The sequence below is a fragment of the Micropterus dolomieu genome, linkage group LG09 (assembly GCF_021292245.1).
Source record: "Micropterus dolomieu isolate WLL.071019.BEF.003 ecotype Adirondacks linkage group LG09, ASM2129224v1, whole genome shotgun sequence".
In the NCBI taxonomy this organism is placed as follows: Eukaryota; Metazoa; Chordata; class Actinopteri; order Centrarchiformes; family Centrarchidae; genus Micropterus; species Micropterus dolomieu.
Window position 1 is genome coordinate 10,850,477 of NC_060158.1, and position 23,902 is coordinate 10,874,378.

Sequence of the window (23,902 nt, forward strand, 5' to 3'; positions counted from 1 at the left end):
CTGTACATGCCCGATTTTTACACAGTACATAAGCTACACCAAGGTTCGTGTAAACCTGCAATCTATCATTTTCCCCCATGATTATATGAAACAATGTTAATCCAAATCCAAGTACTTTCTACCCAAATTCTGACACAAAAATCTTTCATTGGCTGGTTAAGTACTGACACCTTGTAAATACTTTGGGCACTGAAATTACTAACTACGGCTTTACATTGTTGTCTACACCAATCTGTCTTTCTGTTGCTAACAGATTTCTTCGTCTGGGGATCAATAAAGCAGTGACTGACGATGTCAGTCGCAGTCATCGCTAACTAGGTTAACGTTAAGATGAAACCGTGTCCTTTTAGTCGTCTTTAAATGGTAGTAACTTAAGTTTGTTTTGGTGTAGAATGTGGACTGTGAATGTACAAAATAAAGACAAAGAACCATCGTCAGTCTCTGCTGTGATAAAGAATTTTCCTTCGGGGATCAATAAAATATTTCTGATTCTGATTCTGATATGACAACATATCATAACTATGACATGTAACGTTAATACTTTATTGACCCCCAGCTGGGGAAATTTGTTTGCAACAGAAAGACAGATTGGTGCAGATATCAATGTAAATCCGCAGTTAGTTATTAAAGTGCCCAAAGTATGTACAAGGTGTCATTATTTATTTATTTATCTATTTACCAGGCACTTAAAGATTCTTGTGTCAGAATTTGGGTAGAAAGTAGTTTAAACTTGGATTAACATTGTTTCATATAATCATGAGAAAAATTATAGATTGCAGGAATCTTGATGTATGTATGTCTGACATAAATTCAATGATATGGTGTTTAATAGACCAGTTAACACAGTCAATATGGCCACCAACATAATTTACCTTTTGTTCTAGTTAGTGTTAATGTGCAAACATGGAAGGAAGTTAATGAATCATGCCTCTTTTGTTTGTTTTTTTAACTCAAATAGACAATCAGTTTTTCTATACCGGCCTCAGCAGGCAGTACATGAGGCTGGTTGTTCTGTCTGATGAGCAGAAGCGGGCAGTACTTGAAGAGTGCCACAAAAATGTGGGCACGGGCAACCACAGTGGCGTCAGGAGAACCAGAGACAGGGCGACTGCAGGTTATTACTGGTCCAGTTTAAAGAAAGATGTCACAGATTGGGTAAAGAGTGTTTCATGGAATTAAATTAAAGAGGTGGTATTATGCTTTTTGACTTTTCCCCTCTCCTTTATTGAGTTATATATCTTTTTTGTGCATGTAACAGGTTTGCAAAGTGAAAAAGGCCAAAGTCCAGCCCAAAGGGAGTTCCCATCTCCCACAGAAAGCACTGCTCTGAACCGCTTGAAAACAGCTCTGTAGTCCAGCCCTTCACTTCCTTTACTTGTGACGTCACAGTGAAAACGCATCATAAAGCTTGCCAAGCATCTAGTGTCAGACACGCCCTCAAACCAAGCTAGTCTGAGCGGAGGCCTTTGGCTCCACTCGCCTTCGTTTGGTTTTCCATTGTAGAAATGTTGCACCTGTACCTGCTTCCAGGTGCTTTTTTTCGTATCACCTCACCTCCAGGTTCCAAGCGAGCTGAGGGATACTAAAATGTAAAGTGAAAACATGACAGACTGCTGATTGGTCAGAGAGAATCGTCAATATTCACTGCATCATCATTGCTGCACCAGACAGAGGCCAGCAACAGATTATATTTTACAGTTTTCGTATGGAATTTCATCACTAAATCCACTTCTGGGAAGTTTTGAGGTGAGAAATCAGCTGTGTAGATTTCGAATATTGACAGTTTTACGAGAAGTGATGGAGGCCAGCCGCCCGCTCACAGAGCCCTCTGCTCCCGCCATCACACACACCGCCGCAGCAACAACGGCAGAGGAAAACACAGCTGGAAGGTTTTCATACCGCTTATCTGTCTTTACATTCTGAGTAATGTTGAAACGTTTTAACTTAAAAAAGAGAAAGCTGTGTGGGTCGCTGGTGTGTGTGTAGCATTGAACATCACGTCGCGGCAGTTGTGTGTGGCGTCGCTATGACGACAAGCTACGTACCATCTCTGGGTACTGTCTGCAATGGAAAACCGAGCAGGGCCGAGTAGAGTCGAGTCGATCGATTTGCGTTACGGTAGCTTTTTTCGGCAAGGCAGCATAAGTCGTCCGAACACCGGCAGCAGTTCAACGTTTAGTCCTAAAAGACGACGCAACTCCAACTCTGTTTGGGCTCACAATCACAACCTGTAAGTATGCTTTATTGGTTGTGAATTATATTTAAAATAAACATGGCAATGTAACTTCACAGACTGTTCCAAGTAAATCTTGGCTAACACAGTTATAGCTATATTGCCAATGTTACACCCGATGTGAAAGCTACTGAACAAACGTTCAAATTGTTTGGCCAATTTTTATGTAAAATTGAGTTGAAATATGGTGATTTCTGTAGTGGTTTATGGTAAGATGTGGAACAATGATGTTGTGGACTTGTGAGTAATTTATACCATCTGCTAGGTTACGGTCTCAGTCTGAAGCGGCTTTGATTTGGATCACACTACCTTGTTTCTTACGACCCGCCCTTCTCTGCTTCTGATTGGCTAGTAGTCCTTACCTGGGAACTGCGCATGTGCAAGTCCCAACAAAGATTTTGTAAAGGTAAGATGCATCACTGCAGCTCAACAACACACTTTGCTGTCAGGGCCCCGAGGCTCTGGAACAGCCTGCCCGAGGAAATCAGGTCGGCTGAGTCAGTGAACTCTTTTAAGTCCCTTCTTAAAACATACTTTTATAGGAGAGCCTTTCCCGATCTTATTTGACTTCATTTTATCCCTTTTATGTTATTGTATTTTACTAATTTTATATTTATCTGTATTTTAGTCTTTTCAATGTTTTCATGCTTTTATCTTGTATTGTTTTTGTATTATTGTCTCTTGGGTATTATTGTCTTTACACTTGTTAAAGCACTTTGTAACTTGTTTTTGAAAAGTACAAATAAAGATTATTATTATTATTATTATTATTATAACACATAGAGTGAAAAGAGGAGCTGCAGCAATGTGCAGTATGAGAAAAATATGGTGTTTATTGACAATTAAACCATTTTAACCTGTTCTGGTACAACCCCTAAATAGGATTTGAACCTGAAAATGAGCATAATACCACCTCTTTAAATATCATGACTACCCTGAACTGCTTCAGAGCGAATAAAAGAAAATAAATAAATTAACACATTAAGCACCAAACTCACCATTGAACACCCCTTTTGTGTACTGCTGTTTTGAAGACAATTAAAGACTCCTAACCACGTGGATAAAAAAAACTTACTGAATGATTAAAAAGATGTTTAATCGATTACTCAAGTTTAGACATTTCTGATAATCCAGAAAGTTAATATCTGAGGATTCTGGAAATACCTTCAAAACAGTGTTAAGAAAGGCTGTATTAATACAGCTGGGCAAAGCTGGTAACCTCCCCAGACATCCAACAACGCCCCGGGTTCACAGTGTGGCAATGAATTTATGGTAATATGAATATTTGTAACTTTATTTTGGGAACATACAATAACTAAGGCAAAGCAGGCAACTGTCCTGGGACCGCAAAACTACTGTGGCCTCCAAAGCTACAGGTGTGTCAACTATTTTGTGCTAATTAAATAGAAAATCTATTTAGGAATATGCACCCAGGGCTTAAAGTTCTCCGGCGCTGTGCTGGAATTCCTGGGCAAAGCATTTTTGTATTGGACAATATATAAATATGTTTGTGGAAAATAATCTTTAAAAAAAAATATTATTCCTTTTTTTTAACTGTGCATGTTATGTGTATGTGAAGCGCCAGTCTTCCTCTGCACAGTTGGTGTCGGTGTATACATTTTTATATACAGTCTATGGTGTATACCGAAAGAAAAGGGACTGGCACTTCCTGGCGACGTGGACACTCATTGGCTATTGTAGGCCGTGAACAGGGAATGGAAGTTTGTATTGGGTCAATTAAGGTGTCACTGAAAAGGTCAACGTGTAGACGCATTTTTTGTTTAGATGCTAACTGTAGTTAGGCTAATATAAAGCGATGCAATGACAGTCCCTGTGTATTTATTGAAATAAATTGGTGTCGTGCCGAAAAGTGATCGTCCGCCGAAAACTGATGTTTGGTAGGCCTATGTGTAATATCTTTGTTTATATTTGGAAAACGGACTGTAGCCTAATTAACATGACTTACTGCCAACTTAGATATAAAATGAAGACAATTTTGTAATTATCCTTATTGCTCTGCATTATTTTACTTGCTGAGTAGGCCTACCAACCAGTCCACTCTTTTTTACCTGTTAAAATACCTTTAAATGGCCAATACAACTCATAAAATGGAGTATTTAGCTTGCCAGAAAATGATTGAAGCCTTTTGTTATTGACTGAAAGGTTATTTCTGGCCTGAAATTAGTTTATTTCATTCAGAAGAGTTATATTTGACAGATTATAGCTCACCTAGTACTTTTTACATCTTAAAATACCTTTAAATGGCCAATTCAACCCATAAAATGCAGTAGGCTATTTAACTTGCCAGAAAGTGATTGACGAGACTGGGCAATACAGCTCCAGCAGACTGCAATCAGTTTTCGGCGGACGATCACTTTGGGCTCTATGTGGCGCTCATCTGTTCCCATTCTCGCCTGTTTGCTAATCTCTGTTGGCGGAGATGGAGCAGGTGGAGACTTTCATGCAGCCGTGAGCTCCCATGTGAATGGGGAGTACCAGCAGGGCCGGGCAATAAAACAATGATAATTATTGCAATATAATTTTCCTCAATAACAATATAACAAATGTTTAATGTGTTTTCTTTAATTCATTTGAATCACTAACAAATCAGCACTTTACTTTGTTGAGGAAAAGGGACTGAAAAAAATATTACTTAATAGAAATTTACTTAATCATAATTGTTTTGAATGTTTTACCTCAGATTTGTTAAGTGTTTCCCACAGAATGACAGTGTAACAGTGGCACCAGCTATAAACAACGTGCTAACCTCGACAACCCAGCTGTATTGTAACGTTAACTTAGCTCTTCTTATTAGCTAGGCTCCTTCCCTGCTTGCTAATAACTTTTTTTAAGATGGGCATCCTACAGCTTGTATTGGACAGATTTGTGCAGCGGTAAGGCGCTCTGAAATCAAATAGCATTTTAAATAGGCCTAGTATAAAAAAAAAAAATCGAAAATCAATATGTGGCAGTCAGCTTCGATGTAAATGAACATATGGGAAACACTGGATCCACTGTTTGGCATTAAGTGTTTGTTCTGACCATAAAAATAGTTTAAAACCACAATTAACCATCTGGTTTCTTCAACTTTCACTCAGGAGCAAAAAGCTGCCTTATAATGTCTATGAAGATTCTCAGTCATCCAGGTCATAGTTATCCAACGAAGGTTAAAATCAAGGGCAACTGGACTTGGTTGAAGATACTGGAAGACGTTTCGTCCCTCATCCAAAAGGACTTCTTCAGTTCTGAAGAAGAACATTAACAGAAAGAAACATTAATTCAGATATCACAAAACAATATTTGATTTATTAGATTGATAGTACTTTTATTTAGGGTGGTGCACGTGCCTGTGATAAAGTTCTGCCTGATAGACTCCGCTCAGGGCACAAACACCCATTACCCCGTCTCGTCAGGAGAGGGTATCGGACTTCCTGGTTGGCTCGTTGTGTTGTCCTTCGATCCGCAAAGCTTTCTGGATCTGACTGAGAGGGATGCAGGTAGACAGCGGCCTGTTTTAAAGCTCGCCCCCCCCCCGCAGTAGTTAGCATACGAAGGAGGCTAATTAACGCCTCGTCGAAACCGAGGGGGCGGTGTAAGCTGGAGCCCGGCCGCGGAGCCGTTGAGTTCCCGTAGATAAGTGAGGTTAGCTGGTACTGCGCAAACAGACGGAGCGGCGGAGAGGACACTCGCTCTCAGTTTGGTGTGTTTTAACTTCCAGAGGCTGGAAACTACGCAAGGACATCAAGAAACTCTTGTCAACAAACCGGTAGATAGTGAGGTAGGTGTTTTTTTCTTGAAATAAGTTAAATGTAACGTCCGCTGTGTGACTGTTACTAGCTATGAACTAATGGAACTCCAGAAATCCTGCTGCAGCTGCCAGAGTTTACTTACTTCCTGGTCCATGGTCGGGTGGTTGTATTAGCGCTTTCTAGAAGTTAATTCATTACAGCCCAAAAATGTCATAATAACTGTACAGGTCCTGTTAGTCATGGCAAAAGCCAGAAGTCAGTGTAACGTTTGGTAGAAAACAAAAGTCCTGATCAAGGGCTCTTAAGATATTTGAATTTCCTAGTCATTACGTTTTCCAGCATATTAATGGTTATGTCTTTTATTTCCCTCCACGACACTCATAAAGAGTGTATACCAAGTCATTCTATTAGAAAGGTAAAAGACCTAGAAATGTTTCTCTGGAGGCTAAATTTAAGTTAAGTGAATGAAGTTTGGATTTGAATATGTGTGATGGCCAGAAACAAAAACAGGCCTCCAATGGGATGCTCATGTGACTCTGCCATAGACTATATAAAAAGGACTCTGCTGGTCAGACAGTTGGCATATATGCTGCTGATAGTGGAATCATTAGCTAGTCGTTTAACAGGCCACTATTTTGATAATCATTAATCATTTTGAGCCCCTTTTCAACAAAGGGTGGATGATAGACATTGTCAGCTGTGTTTTTACAAATGGCCCTTAAGGTGTAGGCCTATCCTGATATTTAGCAACATTCTGTATTTTCTGCATTTTTGTCCTGTATCTTAGTCTTGCTGCAAAAACCAGTTGGTTACAGCTTCTCAAATGTGAGTATTATCTGCATTTCCTCATAATAACCCTAACCCTTTGAGTGACAAAAAAGCCATTTGAAGAATCACCTTGGGCTATGAGAAATGTCAACATTTCATTGACTAATTAATTAATCGAGAAAACAATCAAGCTCAACTGAAACAACCTTTTGTAACCTTTTGTACTGTACCAACACAGTGGCACCTCACATGAGAGGTTGCCTCTCTATTCTTTAGTATACAAACGTTAGAGTGAAATTAGAGTGTTAATTAACTCCACAGGAGGTAAAATCATCTCTTCATCAAGTCTCTCATCCTGCCTCTCCTGCCATCAGTTAACGCTGTCTGTTACTTTGAAATGCATTTTAGCAGCAGGGTTTCAAACACTCATAGATTATGAAGTGAATATATGGCTATGCCACGCCTACATTTTGAATTAGTGAGTCACTGCCATAGTAGAAACCGGGCATTTTTTGCATACTATATCTAATCTTACAGTACTGCAAGGGCATCATGATAGAGATATTTCACTTTGCCAAAGAGTACAGAAAGTCTTAACTGTTGCTGCTTTGAGTTGACACAAAGCGAGTGCTGTTCTGTTCTGTGTTTCTGTTCAGTCAAGTCAGCCAGTTTTCATTGTACAGCTATTGAACAGTTAGTCAGCAAGAGAAATCAATAGACTCATTCTCCCATTGACAAAAAAAAAAATCATTAACTTGGTTGAAAGTTGTTAATGAACTCTGGTTTAGCAGGTAGTATCACTGCAGATCTTTCATTGCTTTATTATAAGAAGTTCTCTCTGCATTTTCAGTGAACACAGTTTTTAAGGGCAATTGAAGCTTCTTTGGAGTGAAACTTCACAAAACAATTACATTACAAGTCGTTATCAAGCGCCCTGTATCCAGCTCACTGGAACAGGTTTTTTGTTAATGGGCTACTCCCACCAGCTGAGTCAGATCTATATTGGTAAATAGTCACATCGATTACTTAATGTCAGCATGACTGATGCAACAAAACCTGTTCAACATGGAGTTTCCCAAGATATTGGTATTTCATCTTACAGTTACTGAAGTATAAAGCCTTGATAGGATTTCCTTATATATATTTTGTGTGGAAGGTAGGTCTGAGGATATCCAGGGAAATAATTACAATATAGTTGTCCCTAATTGGCTACATGAAATTAATTAATACCCCCTTTTAAGGTGTTACATTATTATATTGTCTGGTTATTATTATTGATGCTTTAACATGTAAGTGACATGTAAGTTTTGTATCTTGTCAAGGTGGAGCTAGTTCTACCTACAGTATACTGCTAGGTAGTGTTATACTTTAACAAATCATCATATTTTAGAAACTTATGTGTGTCAGATCAATTGGAATAGTGTCTGCAAACTAAACTAAATTTAAGGCAGGGGTGGTTTGTTTGTAGAGCATGTCTCATGTAAACATGAAACATTTTGTAATTTATACACAAGCACCAACGATTTAAACTCTATTAGTAAGAAGCCAGTACAGAGATCGGAGGGCTGGTGTAATGCGTTCAGCTTTCTTTGTCTTTAGCAGCAGCATTATGAACAAGATGAAGTTGCAAAAAAGTTTTTTTGTAGTGAAGTAAAAATATTTTAATAAAACATACGTCAAAATACTGAGCTAAAAGCACGTATGTGTGCAAATATTCTTACTTTTACTGCCACTGGAGCCAAGACAAGTGGTAAAGCAATCCCAACTTTTAAGTTGGAAGTGATAGCCATAGACACACCAGACCTCCAACATCACCTCCCACTGGGCTTGACTCCTGCTGTGTGATGAAAGGTGTGGTGAAAAGGGTTAAGAAGCTACGCAGCGGTATTTCAAAAAAGAAAAGTACATTTTTATCAAGACAGTGCCCAAACATTTTCAGGGATGGATTGCTGTGGTTACTGTCATACAGATGGTTACATTTAGGTTGTTGAAATTTAATCACTGTAGCATTATACAGTTATCATCAATGAACTGTTAGCCTTAGCTGAATGATTTCAGGCTGAGAGTACTTTTGGTTTGTAACCTGGCTAATTCAAGTGATTTACAATCCTCTGTTCATTTTAAGACTTGTTGTACAGCTCATTGAGTAAGTCTTGGCAGGGTTTGTGTGAGTTTTATAATTCTTGTTATTTCCATATTTGTTTTTGTTATTATGAAATAAAAAGAGTCATATTTCAAAAGATTGCAATATAATATTATACAAATGCAGGTCACGCTTGGAAGATAACCCCATAACAGGGTCAATTGCAGTGTTTAAGAAGACAAGTGGGCCATCTTACCTGAAGCAAAGACTCCCTCCACAAACATCATAAACGATACTCATGACTCTTGCGACTCTGTGAGGCTGTAGTTGGGCACAGGGGTGCTTTGAGCTAAATGCTAACATCAGCATGCCAAAATGCTCACAACAACAGTGTTGACATACTGCACTGTTAAGCAGTTACACAATGTTCACTTTCTTAGTTTTGTAATTGGCCCTAAACAAACACTACTGCTGAGGCTTATGGAAATGTTATTCGTTTTGCTGGTATTTGATAATGTATAAACCAAAAAAATGGACACATTAAAATTTGGATGAAGATGTCGATGATGATGGCGCTGGAGTTAAAGTGATCACCAAATTTATTATAGTAAATTTCATGCCAATCCATTCACTCAAAAGTGTTATTGTCACCTCATGGTGGAACTACAGAAAAAGTCAGAGAATCACCAAAGTCAGTAGGTTTCGTCATCTGGGAACCGTCAATGTCTGTACCAAATTTAATTGTTATCCATTCACTAGTTGTTGAGATATTTCAGAGATGTCGACTGACAGAATGACGTTGCCCTCCATGCAACTAGCATTAAAAAGAATCAAAGTGAGATAAAAATTAGGCAGTCCTGTACAAATTGGAATTGAAAGCATGCAAGGGGAGTCTGGGGTCATTCAAAGGGGTAAGGGGTCTGGACTCGGGCTGTGAGACGTTTTAGTTAAATTCAGAGATTTCATCCTAAACGTGCCGTAGGTATGCTGTATCGTTTTCATTCTGATTAAATTTCTGTGAGGGGGGGGCATGCTTAACTGCCAGGATCACTGGCCAAGCCCTAATTAATACGGACATAAAAGTGAGATTAGGCTGTCTCGCAGTTAAGCCGAATGGATAGATTGAATAATCAGGAATGACTAGGCAGTTTGATTGAACTCACTTGAAGCTTAGGTTTTAGTGAGGAGAAGGGCACTGAGGTCCAGACGTTCGCAGGGAATAAGCTGTGTTATCTGCATATAACAGCAAGGCATATTTTTTGATTTTCTGACATTTGATCCTCCTTTGAAGTCACATCATCTTTGTACACACACACACAGACCTGCTCAATTGCTTATTCATAAGCCTGCCCTCCAAACAGAGCTGGACACACACTCAGTGTAGCTCAGGACACCTGTGTAGGCTGCTGAAGCATTTTTCACTTTTAAGGCCAAATGGTGAATTACAGCCTCTAAATCAACCAACAGCCTCTTTTTGCTGAAAGAGGAATCTGCATTGTTTGGCCTGTTGGTATTGGACAAGTTAGTGTATGTTCCTCCCCCAGTTAATGCTTTCTCCAGAGTATTGCCCTCAAACTCATTTGCTGATTCACTGTGTCTAATTAGCCCCCTCTTTGTTTATATTTGAAGATGTAGAGCACAGATGGTTTACACAGACTAATTGTTGGACAGCACTGCACACTGTGATGTTGTTGTAATGCAGATGGGACACTTGTATAGACATCATTGATTTTTCAGTCAAAAATACCAGACATTCTCTTGTTTTAGCTTTTCTTACATGAGGATTAGCAGTTTTTCATTTTACATTATAGTAAATCTGTAATTTGGGGTTTTGAGATTATTGGTTCACCTAGCAGTGTTCAATCTCTGGAGGGTATCTTTCACTATATTTCAAGATATTTTATAGAAACAAACAATTATGAATTAAAAATCTAGAAAATAATCAGAAGATCAGTTATGGTAAAAATAATTGTTAGTTGCAGCTCTACCTTCGCTCATCAACATGTACTCATGCAGCATCCCTTACCTAATTCTCATCCTTTTCTTCTTTCATTTTCTTCCCATCTCTCTGCTCCCCTCTTCCTCGCCATCTGTCTCTCATCTCGCCACGCAGCATGTGGTCGGAGCCACGGGCGTTGTAGGATGTTGAGCCCGGCGCACCGCACCAGGGACATCGAGCGCCAAGCTGGCTACCTGAAGCCCGAGCACTGCGCCCCTCCCCCGCCCAGCACAGGCTCCAACACCATGTGGTTCATCCGCGACGGCTGTGGCATCGTGTGCGGCGTCATCACCTGGTTCCTGGTCTTCTACGCCGAGTTTGTGGTGGTGTTTGTCATGCTGCTGCCTGCAAAGAACGTGGCCTACAGCCTCTTCAATGGGGTGATCTTCAACGGCCTCGCTTTCCTCGCCCTCGCCTCCCACGCCAAGGCGATGTGCACAGACCCGGTCAGTCAGACTCTAATGTTGGTTATTTAGCAGACTACTTTGGTTACTTTATAGGAAAAACTAAATCATATATAGGCTGTAATACATCTTCTTAAAAACTGTCTCTAATAGTACTGTAATAAAACATGCCATGCAAGACTAACTTGTAAATTGTAGATAATAATTTTTTTGGTAGTTTTTAAAGCTAGTTTTACTACCTTGTTAATGTTTCAGTTGATTTTATGCTTAGATGTTCCATATCCTTAAATACATTTGTGTTTTAATCAAATCATCACAGACTAGCTGACACACAGCAAGCCTGAGGCAGGATGGGATTCCAGCATAGAAATACTGGTTAGTTTCTGTGACTGAGCAAAATGGGTTGGGACCATTCCAGTATCATTTGGGGCCCTACAGCTAATTTATGACCCGGGGCCACCTATTAGCTTAATCCTGCCCCGACTGTAATATTCAGTCATGTTTTTCTCTAGTTGTGTAACTTGGCAAGTTGACTGATCTGTCTTTATTTTTGCTGTCTAAAAGGAGCAACTGCAGCAAAGTGGATGAGAAGGAAACACTGTTAAACAAATGCAACGGAAACCACAAGTGAATTCCTCATTAACACATCTTTTTTTCTCTCAGGGAGCCGTGCCTAAAGGGAATGCTACCAAAGAGTTCATTGAAAGCCTGCAGCTAAAACCAGGACAGGTGGTGTACAAGTGTCCCAAGTGCTGCAGCATCAAGCCCGACAGAGCTCACCACTGCAGGTACAGCTTCCCTTGCGAATGTGTAGATTGTAGGCAAGGTTACAGTTCCCACTGCAAACTATGCAACTTTTAAGATGTGGGTCTAGGCGAGTAGAGTGTCTGCACCTTACAGAGAGAAGTCCTGATGCGTCTCTCCCTCTGGGGACTCTGTTAATCTGTGTTTGTTCCAGCACTGGTTCTCCTGCCGTGTGTGTGTGTGTGTGTGTGTGTGTTTCAGTTTGTAGCTGTGCAGCATTTCCCTGTAGACTCTGCAGCTTGATAATAAGGAGTTCCCTCTGTGGTGGCTCAGTGTTTTCTCTGGGATCGCACGAAAAGCACAAAAAACACAGCAGAGTAATTGAATTGTAAAGCCAGTGAGTCATTCTGTCTCATAGGCTGAATGGGTGTCCGTTTGAATGAAATAGATAATTTTTCTTGCTGAATATTATGAGTCATCCTAGTGGGTGGTTCAGTTGATACACTTGTCTTTAATGACCCGTAAGAGTAATATATAACACCACAGGATGGCAGCTTTGAAAATATAGATTTCCCTCAGAAAATGCATACAACAAAGCACACGGTTGGATTGAGTATGACTTTTTGCTTTGTCAGATGATAGATTGTGAATTGTCAGACCTTACTTGAGTTGTCGACCAGCTGCAGTTCTGTGAGATAAATAACCCCTCACACACACACACACACAACACAAACATACACAGTCCAGCTACCATGATTGAGAGCAGTCTGTTCCAGTCTCTCACATCAGTCGGTGTTGACACGTGAGTGAATTATGCTGCTAAAGGCGAACTGCGTTTGTGTGTGTCATTTTTGTGTTTTGCTTTACTCTGGCATTAGTTTAATATATTCTATTCAGATTGCTCTTCCTTTGCAGCATCAAAAGGTCACAGTTGGCCTGTAATGGTTTTAATTTTTATTGTGTATCTGTGTGTCCACAGTGTGTGCAAACGCTGCATCAAAAAGATGGACCACCACTGTCCCTGGGTGAACAACTGTGTCGGAGAGAGCAACCAAAAGTACTTTGTCCTCTTCACAGTGAGTCTGTGTCTCTTGCTTTTTAATTTGGCACCCATGCTAAGGTTAGAGCAGCTACACAGCCTGCGTGAGCTGCAGCGTGGCGTCCTCTAGAGATTTGGCCTAGAGATTTTTTCCACACTACTGCCGCGGTTCTCTGCAAAATGCATAGTAAAAATGACCTAGTCATATGGATATCATACCAGCAACATGCATTACACATTTCACTACAGTTTCAATGTCTGTATCTGTAGAATGTAAAAGTTTATATTTATGAAAAGACAAACTCAATGTACAAAGACAGAACTGGCAGTAACAGCACCACATTGGCAACGCTGTCTGTGTTGCCACAGCAGTTCAGCAAGGTAGCCGTTAAAGGTGTGTCCTGGGCGTTAAAGTTACTTCAGCATAATAATATTTATCACATCAACCTCGGGAAAGATGCTGTGGAGTTTACTTTTGTTATAGTTTTAACATCTAACACTATATAATGTTAAACACTGCATAACAGAAAAATAGCATTCATGTCATCAGGCTCAATCTCAATAACTATAGTGCCCTATATCTCAGATGTGTCCTTTCATATTAAACTATATGTATCGACTGTATATAAATTTACACATATGCAACTCTAATTTGAATATATTCAGAATGAAAGATAGTATAACAGGCTCTGATTGTCCAGAAATCCACACTTGGACTGTTCAAGGGTCAAGCCAACAATTAAAATAGTGAAAGTGTGGACAGATGAGGATACAGCAGCTCTGCAGGACTGTTTTGGGAGCACGGATTGGAGTATGTTCAGAGAGGCCGCCACCCAGGAGAGCCACATCAATCTTGAGGAATATACATCATCAGTGACATCATATATAAGCAAACGTGTTGATGATGTGGTGATCACTAAAACGATAAAATCATTCCCCAATCAGAAGGCCTGGATGAATAGAGAGGTGAGAGCTCTGTCCAGAGCCAAAAAAGCTGCTTTTCGGTCGGGTGATGAAGAAGCTTACAGCACTGCCAGAACGAGACTGAAAGCTGGCATCAAGGAGGCAAAGTGGAGACATTAACAGACACTGGACAGAGACCTCAACACCAACAACACCAAAGATATGTGGCAGGCCATCAAGAACATCACAGGCTACAAAAGCAGGAGCTCCCCTATCATGTGTGAGGTCACATTACCAGATGAACTTAACACCTTTTATGTTCGCTTTGATCTCCTCAACAAGGAGTCAGCTGTAAAGCCTACTCCACCTCCAGAGGACCGGCCACTGTCAGTATCCACAGCAGATGTTAGGAGAGTCCTGCTGAGAGTGAATATGAGTAAATTAGCTGGGCCTGATAACATTCCTGGCTGTGTACTAAAACCCTGTGCCAATCAGCTAGTTGATACTGACATTTTTAACATGTCGCTGTCTCAGGAGAGGGTTCCCACCTGCTTCAAGACAGCCACAATCATTCCTGTACCTAAATAGTCTGTAGTGTCTAGTCTGGACGACTACCGCCCTGTGGCTCTCACCGCCATTCTGATGGAGTGCTTTGAGAAACTGGTTCTTCAGCACATAAAGAACAACATCCCAGCTAGCCTGGACCCTCACCAGTTTGCTTTCAGAACCAACAGATCCACAGGGGATGCCATCTCCACTGCCCTCCACTCAGCCCTCATACTCCTTGAGGAAAAACATCACCTACATCAGAATTCTGTTTGTGGATTTCAGCTCCGCATTCAACACAATCTCCCCCATGAAACTTATCAGCAAACTCCGCACTCTGGGTTTAAATATAACACTCTGCAGCTTGGACTTCCTCACAAACAGACCCCAGTCAGTTTGGATTGGCGGACTCACCTTCCCCACTCTAGTGCTAAACACCGGAGCCCCCCAGGGCTGTGTGCTCAGCCCCCTCCTGTTCATGCTGTACACCCACGACTGCATCCCCCAACACAGAGAGAACTCTGTTGTGAAGTTTGCGGACGACACCACCATCATCGGCCAGATTTCAAACAACGATGAGACTTCTTATTGGGAGGAAATTGTAATCTTGTAGAGTGGTGCTCCGAGAACAACCTACTGCTCAACGTCAGCAAAACTAATGAGCTGATTGTTGATTTTAGGAAGAAGGCGATAAAGACACACACTCCTGTCTTCATCAGTGGTGCTGAGGTGGAGCAGGTGAACAGTTTCAGGTTCTTGGGAATCAGCATCACAGAGAACCTGACATGGTCATCTCACATCTCCACACTGGTGAAGAAATCTCAGAAATGACTATATTTTTTGAGGAAGCTTAAGAAGGCCAAATTCCCACGCCAAGTTCTTGTCAGCTTTTACAGAGGAGCAATAGAAAGCATCCTGACAGGAAACATCACAAACTGTCATGCGATGTGCACAGCCCAGGACCGGAGGGCTCTGCAGCAGGTGGTTAAAACTACTCAGAAGATCATTGGTACCCATCTCCCAAGAATCAGTGAAATCCGTGAGGTGAGGTGCTTATGCAGAGCCCAAAGTATACTAAAGGACAGTACCCTCCCCAGCCTCAGCCTGTTCACCCTGCTGCCTTCTGGGAAGAGATATAGAAGTTTCTGCTGCCGCACCACCAGACTGCAGAGCAGCTTTTTCCCCCAAGCTATCAGACTCTTAAACTCGAATTCATCCTCAGCACTGCTCCATTGATTATTGTTTATTTCTGTTTACCATTTTTTATAATTGATTCTATATTAATGTATATTTTCTGCAATGTAGCAGAAGAGAGTTACAAAACACAATTTCACTCTATAACATGTTATATTGTGACAATAAACCTACCTACTTACCTAAATGTTGTCTAAATAAAACTGACATAAAAGAGCTCCCACTTGTGTGATGTTATGACTGTTTATGAGTTTATTTAAGAATATTATCTTAACTCTAAATCTGTGCTTTATTTTACCTCCCCCAGATGTATATTGCACTAATATCCTTCCATTCACTAGTCATGGTGGCCTTCCATTTTGTTTTCTGCATTGAAGAAGACTGGACAAGTAAGTAATATACTGGTGTAGTCTTACCAGCCGTTCCCAGAATGTACCATCATTATTTATTTGCTTATCTCCTGTTAGAGCTGACTGTACTATTTATGTACCTGGGGCCATTTAGTGAGGAGCTTTACTCTATTTTGTAGCAATAAGGATTTCTTCTTTTTGACATGAACAATCTTTCTCTCTTTGCTCTCTCTCCCTCCCTCTCCAGAATGCAGTAGCTTCTCTCCACCAGCAACTGTCGTCCTCCTCATCCTCCTCTGCTTCGAGGGTCTTCTCTTTCTGATCTTCACTGCAGTCATGTTTGGGACGCAGGTCCACTCCATCTGTACCGATGAGACAGTGAGTGAAAACAGGACTAATTTCACCACCATACCTCACTGAAACAGCAGTCAGGCTCACAGAGTCTGTTTAATTGTGCCTGAACATTACACATGACTAACCTTAACATGTTCAGGAAGCCAATGTGTAAAAAAAGATTTTAGAATACATCATTTAATTTTATTTTAACACATTGTGTATATACTTTCAACACAAATATTTTATATTTTAGCTCAATAATCAGAAAGTTGGGGCAGAGATTTGCAGGTGAGCACTTGTATCTGTTACAAGCATCTTCATGATTTTTGCTTTTTTAGTATTGTTATAATGGAATACATAAAAAAACAAAAAAACAAACAACAACCATTGTACAAGATAACAAAATTAGAGGAATATTTTATTATCAAATTGATTCCAAAGGCTGAGATAATATTGGACATATTTTTCTTAAGCAGTATGCCACAAGATGGTGTACTTTGTTGTACTTTTAGAAATGAGAGAGAGGTTGTTTGGTATTACTGAAAAGGCTCTGGCCTAAACATTAACAAAAAACTGTAACTGTTAAAAAAACAACAACTAACATTTAGAGCTGCAACGATTAATTGAATAATCGATTAATTGTCCACTATTAAATTAATCACCAACTAATTGGATAATCGATTAATCGGTTTGAGTGATTTATTTATTTTTAAGAAAAGTGATTTTGATTCCAGCTTCTTAAATGTGAATATGTTGTGGTAAGTTTACTCCTCTATGGCCGTAAACTGAATATATTGCGGTTGTGGACAAAACAAGATATTTGAGGATGTCATTTTGGGCTTTGGGAAACACTGATCGACCATTTTTCACCATTTTCTGACATTTTATACCTAACAACAACTAATCGATTCATGGAGAAAATAATTGACAGTGAAAATAATCGTTACTTGCAGCCCTACTAACATTTCAGTCCTGTTGCATCAGCATTAACTTTATGACAACGCCAATACATGTCTCTCCATCTTTCTTCATTTCCTGTCATCTTTCTACCATTGACTCCCTAATAACCGTTTTATATATAGAAACATTTAAAAGGAAGTTATTCAAAACATTATAATGAGGAACACCAGACACACTAAAGGGTCAGTGATAGAGTTAAGTTTCTATGGTTGATATAGCAGTTCTGACTTCCTAAAATAAGTCACAAATTTATACTGTCTTGCGGTTCACTAGATCAGAGCACAGATGTAAGTAGGAGCAGGTAATTCACTCACAGCTTCCCCGTAGGTTGACATTAGTGCATTTTCTCATAATGTATCCGCTCAAACCACCCACGACGGTGACTCATAGTGTGATAATATTCACTACAAAGATCATCTATTTCAGTCAATTTTCATCTAATGGGGCCTGCAGTTCTCTGCCCTGTTGGTGCATTTTTATATATGTGTGTGTGTGTGTGTGTGTGTGTGTGTGTGTGTGTGTGTGTGCGCTGTTGTTAGACATCAGGAAATGCTGAGAGTGAGTCACCTACCCCTGATTAAGACCTCCGAGGGGGGGAAAAAACAAAAGGAATGCAAAACATGCTTAATTTTTAATCCCTTATGCTGGTTATTTTCTGCTGGCACATTAAAAATGTTAATGTTTAATTAAAAAATTAAATTCACAGCTATATGTTCACATATGCATCAGCTTTAAGCATGAATCTGGAGACCCACATCTTTTCCGGTTTGTTACATCTTGTCCCCACAGGGTATCGAACAGCTAAAGAAGGAGGAGAGACGATGGGCCAAAAAGTCAAAATGGATGAATCTGAAGGTGGTATTTGGCCATCCATTCTCCATAGCCTGGCTGAGCCCCTTTGCACCACCCGACCACGGCAAGGCAGACTTGTACCAGTACATTGTGTGAAATCTGGAAACCTGGCTGAGCTCTGCCGTGGGCTGATCAGTCTGCCCTCCTGTTGGCTGGACCTCAATGAGCATAAACTCCTTTTAACCACATCTGCGTATTCTTTCGTTTATGGATATTTCATTTATGGATATTTCAGGGTGTTCTGTTGTAAGCGATTATGATGTCAAAAGTATGTCACCTTTTTTATTTTATTGTATTTTCCCCTCTTGTTACTCACTGAGATTAATGATGTATAGCTGTACAGAAAAGCTCTACAAGAAGACAAAAAAAACATTAACTGAGCAGCAACAACTTGACAAGAAGCACTTGGTGATACGACACCAAGAGACTGAAATTTCCTGCAGCATGTCTGACCATTTCCTGCTTCCAAGACTAAACGATGTGAACTGGAAACTGAAGTCCAGAATGTTTTCAATCAGAGCAGCCTGCCTGCCAAGATGGACACCTAGTTCTCTGTCTTCCTGTAAACATTGCTGTGATCCTGTCACTTCTTCATTTGCTGTATTTCTGCCATTGCAGTAGTCTTTTGCTGAGTGCTGCGGATTAATCGCCTTAGAACAGTGCATTAGTAAACAGTGGCATCTGCTATTTTTAAAGACAGCGGTTATTTTGCCTTAATGTTACAGTCAGGGTGAGACAGGATCACGTTGGTTAAATACTATTTTAAATGAGTTGCATCCTTTTTGATGCCAGATTACTGTGAAGGACATTGAAAGGCTGCTAGACAAAGAGCAACAATAGCCTCACAGTGGCCAAGTGAAGTTATCATACTTAAGATTTCAGCCCTGGTTACCATGATAATAGCAAGTGCGATTTCAATATTACAGCAAACGCTCTTTGAGCAGCTACTTTGTCAGAAATACAACAGAAGAACAACTGGTGAATTTGTTAACAGTGAAGCCAAACACAATTAAAAAGTAAGTCCATAATTGGCACATTTTTAAATGAGTGCAAGTTTCCATCTACTACCATTATGTGAACATTAAGACTTTGACATAGTGAGATGAAACAGCTATTGGTGCTAATTCTTCATTTGCGTGCCATTAAACAATTGCAGAAGAAGAGGGCACATCAAGTTGCTCTAAATTTGAATTTTCAGCATCACTCAGCTGTTTTTAATGCGCAAATTGAAAATGTGCTCCTGATGAAAACACACTTAGTGAGGCAGATATCAATGAGATAGATTAAAAAAAACAGCAACCCTGGATTCCATGCTAGGCTCACTTTTTACGATGGCAATTTGAAAACAGTGTCAGAATAGAAAACCACTATTTAGAGAGTTAATCAAGGACTTTATTTACATTGAATGGCTATTGAAACAATGACTACAATAAATAGTATTAAACATGGGGTTTGAAATCATGAAAATCTTCAGGATTCTAACTTATTATAACATGTTTGGCAGGTTAACAAAGTCTTGTTTCTAGTCCAAAAGGCAGCTCGGCTTGTACAATATTGAAAGTGACACTTCAGTTGGAGAAACTACCGGTTAGTTTGACCAGTTTCCTTCTTTTGATTATCTGCCGACTCTTGTGTGTAGTAAATCCAGCCGACCTCTTTGCTTGAACCGTTTCCATCACAGTCACCAGCTCAAATGGACAGTCAGGGAATACAGCAATACACGTTGCTCTCTGAATGCACTGACCCTAAGTGTAATTCACTCTCTCTCAATTGATGTAATTTGCCTGTGGATAATCCAGTTTGTCGTAGATTGTAGCTGCCTTACAGGATAAAACGATTAAAATTTAGGCCAGTGGAAAATGTTCACTGAGGCCTGAAAGACCACTGCGGAAATGCACGTTTTAATTGTCACAGCTGCGACAGTACTATGCCAGTCTGTGTGAAGAGCGCAGATTTTACATTTGGTGATGAGAATTTCCTACAGATCGGAAATAGGCCACTTCAAAGCATTTAACCCTAAAATGCCTTTGCTCAAATGTCTTCGAAAGCCTTACAGTAATTATAAAATGTGTTTTTAAGGGTGATGAAAGACATTTTTGAACATACACGTTGCCAAATTTAATGCATAATGAAGGGAGGCATTGAAGTAACTGTTTTAATGGTAGAGCGTTGTCAAGAAGTTTCTAAGGCTTTTAAAAATCACTCCAGTTTTTAAATAAATGTATAAAACATTACCATGATATGGAGATGCACCAGTTGCTATCCAGTTTACACATATAGTATACCAGCTTTCTTAATTTTTCTTGAATTGTTCAGTATGTTCTTTGGTCAGGTGTGAATACCATTTATAGTACTTACAGTGGACCACATGATGTTTTTTTTTTTTTTTCTTCTTTTGACTGGTATTTGTTTAAAGAGATATGAAATAAAACCATATGTATATGACACAACTTACTGTTAAGGATATTTTGACTCTGTTCACATTATATTTTAGCATATATGGTACTTAACTTTGTGAGAATTTCCATTTTGAATTCAGGGACATATTTGACACTAGTGTCAAAAAACAACTTGTAATGAACATAGTCTGACAGCAAACGTTTCAGACACTATTAAATTACAGAAATACATAAACTATTCAGATCTGTAAATTTCAGATTTTTGCTGTAAATACCCTTGTGACCCATAATAGAAAACAGTTTACCCCTAAACAAACATCGAAAAACACATACCAATTGGATTTTTGCTTACTTTGCAACAGATTTCTTGAGGAAAATTGTTTAAATTTACTTTAATTTATAGATATTTTATTGACTCAGTTTACTTTTGACAGATTTTATGACAAATTCAGAAACTCGTTTTTAATTCAGGGAAGGAAAGCAAAAACATGGACATATCTGATACTGTAGTGTTATAATAGGAAAAAACTGCAGAAGCATTGTCTTATCTGACATGTAACTGAAGTACAAGCCATCTAAAGTAATTTATGTTTTGTTTTCCATTTTTACAAGAGGTATTTAAAGAAAGGGAATGTATCTAATGGAGATTAAGCTCGCTGTGTAAGCAGAAGTAGACCTGCTCAAGGCTTATGATACATCCAGCCCCATAAATTTGCAGTGAGTCCAATCTTAATTACATTACTGTGTTTAAATGCAAAGAGAGGACACGCTAAACCCACAGCTTCACATCTTTACCCAGTTGAATAAAGGTGCATTGTAATTCAGATCTGATTCAATTTATCTGGACGTGGAATAGAAGCTATTCTGTTTGAAGAACAAAGCTGTCATGAAGATGCACTTAATATCTTCCCACAGTGATGGAGACATGAATCTTGTTTGTCAGATGAGATGTTTATTTAATAATTCCAACAGTGTTACTTCTCTCGGTGGTTCCTATTAACAGAATATATTTACACTTTCACAAATGTTTGTTTTCACTGTAAGACACATTATGAACAGTGTATATCAGAGCAGATTTGTGTTACAAAATGGAACATAATGTTGCATTTGTCGGTGATGACTGATTTGCGCATACTTTAAAAGTAACGTTACCTACAAACTAAGGTAAAATCAGTAAACTTTTACATTATACTACTAAGAGAAAGGTCAAAACTCACAATAAATCCAAATAAGTGTACTGCTGTTTTCTTGCAGCGCCACATTAACTCATCAATGTGACGCACACCTTGACCGGTCAAGAACATATTTCAGTGGTTTTGTAATTTCTCAACCACATCTACAGTTTATGTGCACACGGATATAAATACATCACACTCAGGGCCATGCCGCTGTCAGATATAAATGTGGCTACTGCAAAGCTCTGCCTGGTTATATTACAGTGAGAGTGGGTTCACAGGTAGATGGTTTACCTTCACATCATGCCGTTAACTGCAGAAAAGCCAGGCACCAAGAACTCTACTGTTATTAAAGGTAGAATAAAAATATAGTTCAACGTTTTGGGAAAAATTCACTTTCTAGCTGAGAGTTAGATTAAAAAAGAATGACACCATTCTCGTCTCTGTATGTTAAATATAAAGCCGCAGCCAGTTAGCTTAGCTTAGCATAAAGACTGAAAAAGGGGAAACAGCTAACGTTAGCCTGGCTCTGTCTGAATGTAACATAATCTGTCTACCAGCACCTCTAAAGCTCTATAATTAACACATTATATGTCATTAGCATATCACATCTATAATCCTTACCAAAAGTCAAGTAATGCTAAAAGAAATGTCAAGTTGTGGTTTTACAAGGAGTTATGTACCGGACTATTTTTTTGCCAGTCTCCACTGGTTGCTTTACTCCCAGCCAAGAACAGTAACCCCAATAAAACACAAACTTGATGTTTCTCTTATATCTGTTTGGTGAATATAAAGCTAGACCCAGGGGCCTGTTAGCTTAGCTTAGAATAAAGACTGGAAAAATGCTGGCTTGACTCTGTCAGCACCACGGAAACTCACTAATTAACATGGTCGTTAATCAGCTAGTTGCCTGGCCACCTCACAGTGATGACAAGACTCCAGGAAGTCGCTGCTTCTCGCCAAGAAATACTCCGACACATTACCCTCTGTAAAACCACAAACTGTTGTCTTTGTAGAGACTAAACAAATGAGAAATAACATATTAATTCGTGATCTGTAGAGGTGGTGGTAGGCGAATTTTGCTACCTTTGGGCAGAGCCAAGCTAGCAGTTTCCCCGTTTCTAGTCATTATGCTAAGCTAACATGCTGCTGGCTTTTAGTTTCGGGTTAATGGGGCATATATGAGAGTAATAATCAATCTTCTCATCTAACTCTTGGCAAAAAAAAGTGAATAAGCAGAATATCCCAGAATGTTTATTCTTTTTAAGGAATCAGAACACACCCAGGATCCCAAAACGTGGAGGCACAAACAACTGAATTCACTTCTGCGTCGCTGTGAGTGATCTCCACTGCTTAGAAATCCTTCGTGGTGAGTACAGCCCTGCTATGAAACATCACTCAGCCGGCCTTTAATATAAGAGTTATATAATCACATTGTCACTGCAGTCACATTAATAGGGATGCATTTAATCCACGTGATACAAAACCTGCACAGCAGCGGTTGGAAGGACATCAGATATATTTGTGCATTGCTGCTGTGGAATATTACAGTCAGGTATTATAGCTACCGTTATGCATTTATATTATGATATGTATCTGAACAATAGCAAAGTGTAATCTTAAAATGCTGTTCCATAAAGCAACCTTTGATCTCATGTTCAGGCAAATCCCTGTATACTACAGTACACTGCTAACAGAAACGTCCCTCTAATATTGCCATGCTCAAACTCCCTCACTGTTACACCCATCACAGTGTTATGAGATTTAAAGGAAGTATAATGTTATTGCACTGTGAGTGACAACTCCACAGATGTAGAGGAAAGCTTTTAATGGAGCCAGGTGTCTATGAATTCTAGAGAGACCGATGGCGGATGGAGTGATATTCATGATGAAACCGAATAATATGAAATTGCAGACGCAGGGCAATCAAAAGGCCATGTGATGTCTCTTAGATTCTGAGTTTAATGAAATGAAGCAGTTCAAAATGATGTCACTCTGATGTGGACTGACGTTCCAGGATGCTATTTGAGTTCAGGCCTTTGTAGGAACTCATCTCATCTATCATGAAATAGAAGACCAGCTGCTTCTGAAAACATGTGTCATGCTCATATCTTGAGGTTAAGAGAAATGGAGCAAAACATTACCAGGGATGAGCCTTTCAGCGCTAC

At 39.5% G+C, this 23,902-nt stretch overlaps 1 protein-coding gene across 2 annotated transcripts; it reads left to right on the forward strand.

Moving 5' to 3' along the window:
* Positions 1-5,631: 5,631 nt before the first annotated feature.
* On the forward strand, positions 5,632-20,610 carry zdhhc3b (zinc finger DHHC-type palmitoyltransferase 3b). 2 transcript variants are annotated; one of them, XM_046058899.1, is made up of 8 exons: positions 5,632-6,011; positions 6,770-6,807; positions 10,947-11,278; positions 11,900-12,024; positions 12,960-13,056; positions 15,970-16,051; positions 16,260-16,390; positions 18,098-20,610. In XM_046058899.1, the coding sequence occupies exons 3-8, from the start codon at positions 10,976-10,978 to the stop codon at positions 18,254-18,256; spliced, it is 897 nt and encodes a 298-aa protein (XP_045914855.1). In that variant the 5' UTR covers positions 5,632-6,011; positions 6,770-6,807; positions 10,947-10,975; the 3' UTR covers positions 18,257-20,610. The 2 variants fall into 2 exon arrangements, with proteins under 2 accessions (XP_045914855.1, XP_045914854.1); XM_046058898.1 differs by lacking the exon at positions 6,770-6,807.
* The last annotated feature ends 3,292 nt before the right edge of the window (positions 20,611-23,902 follow it).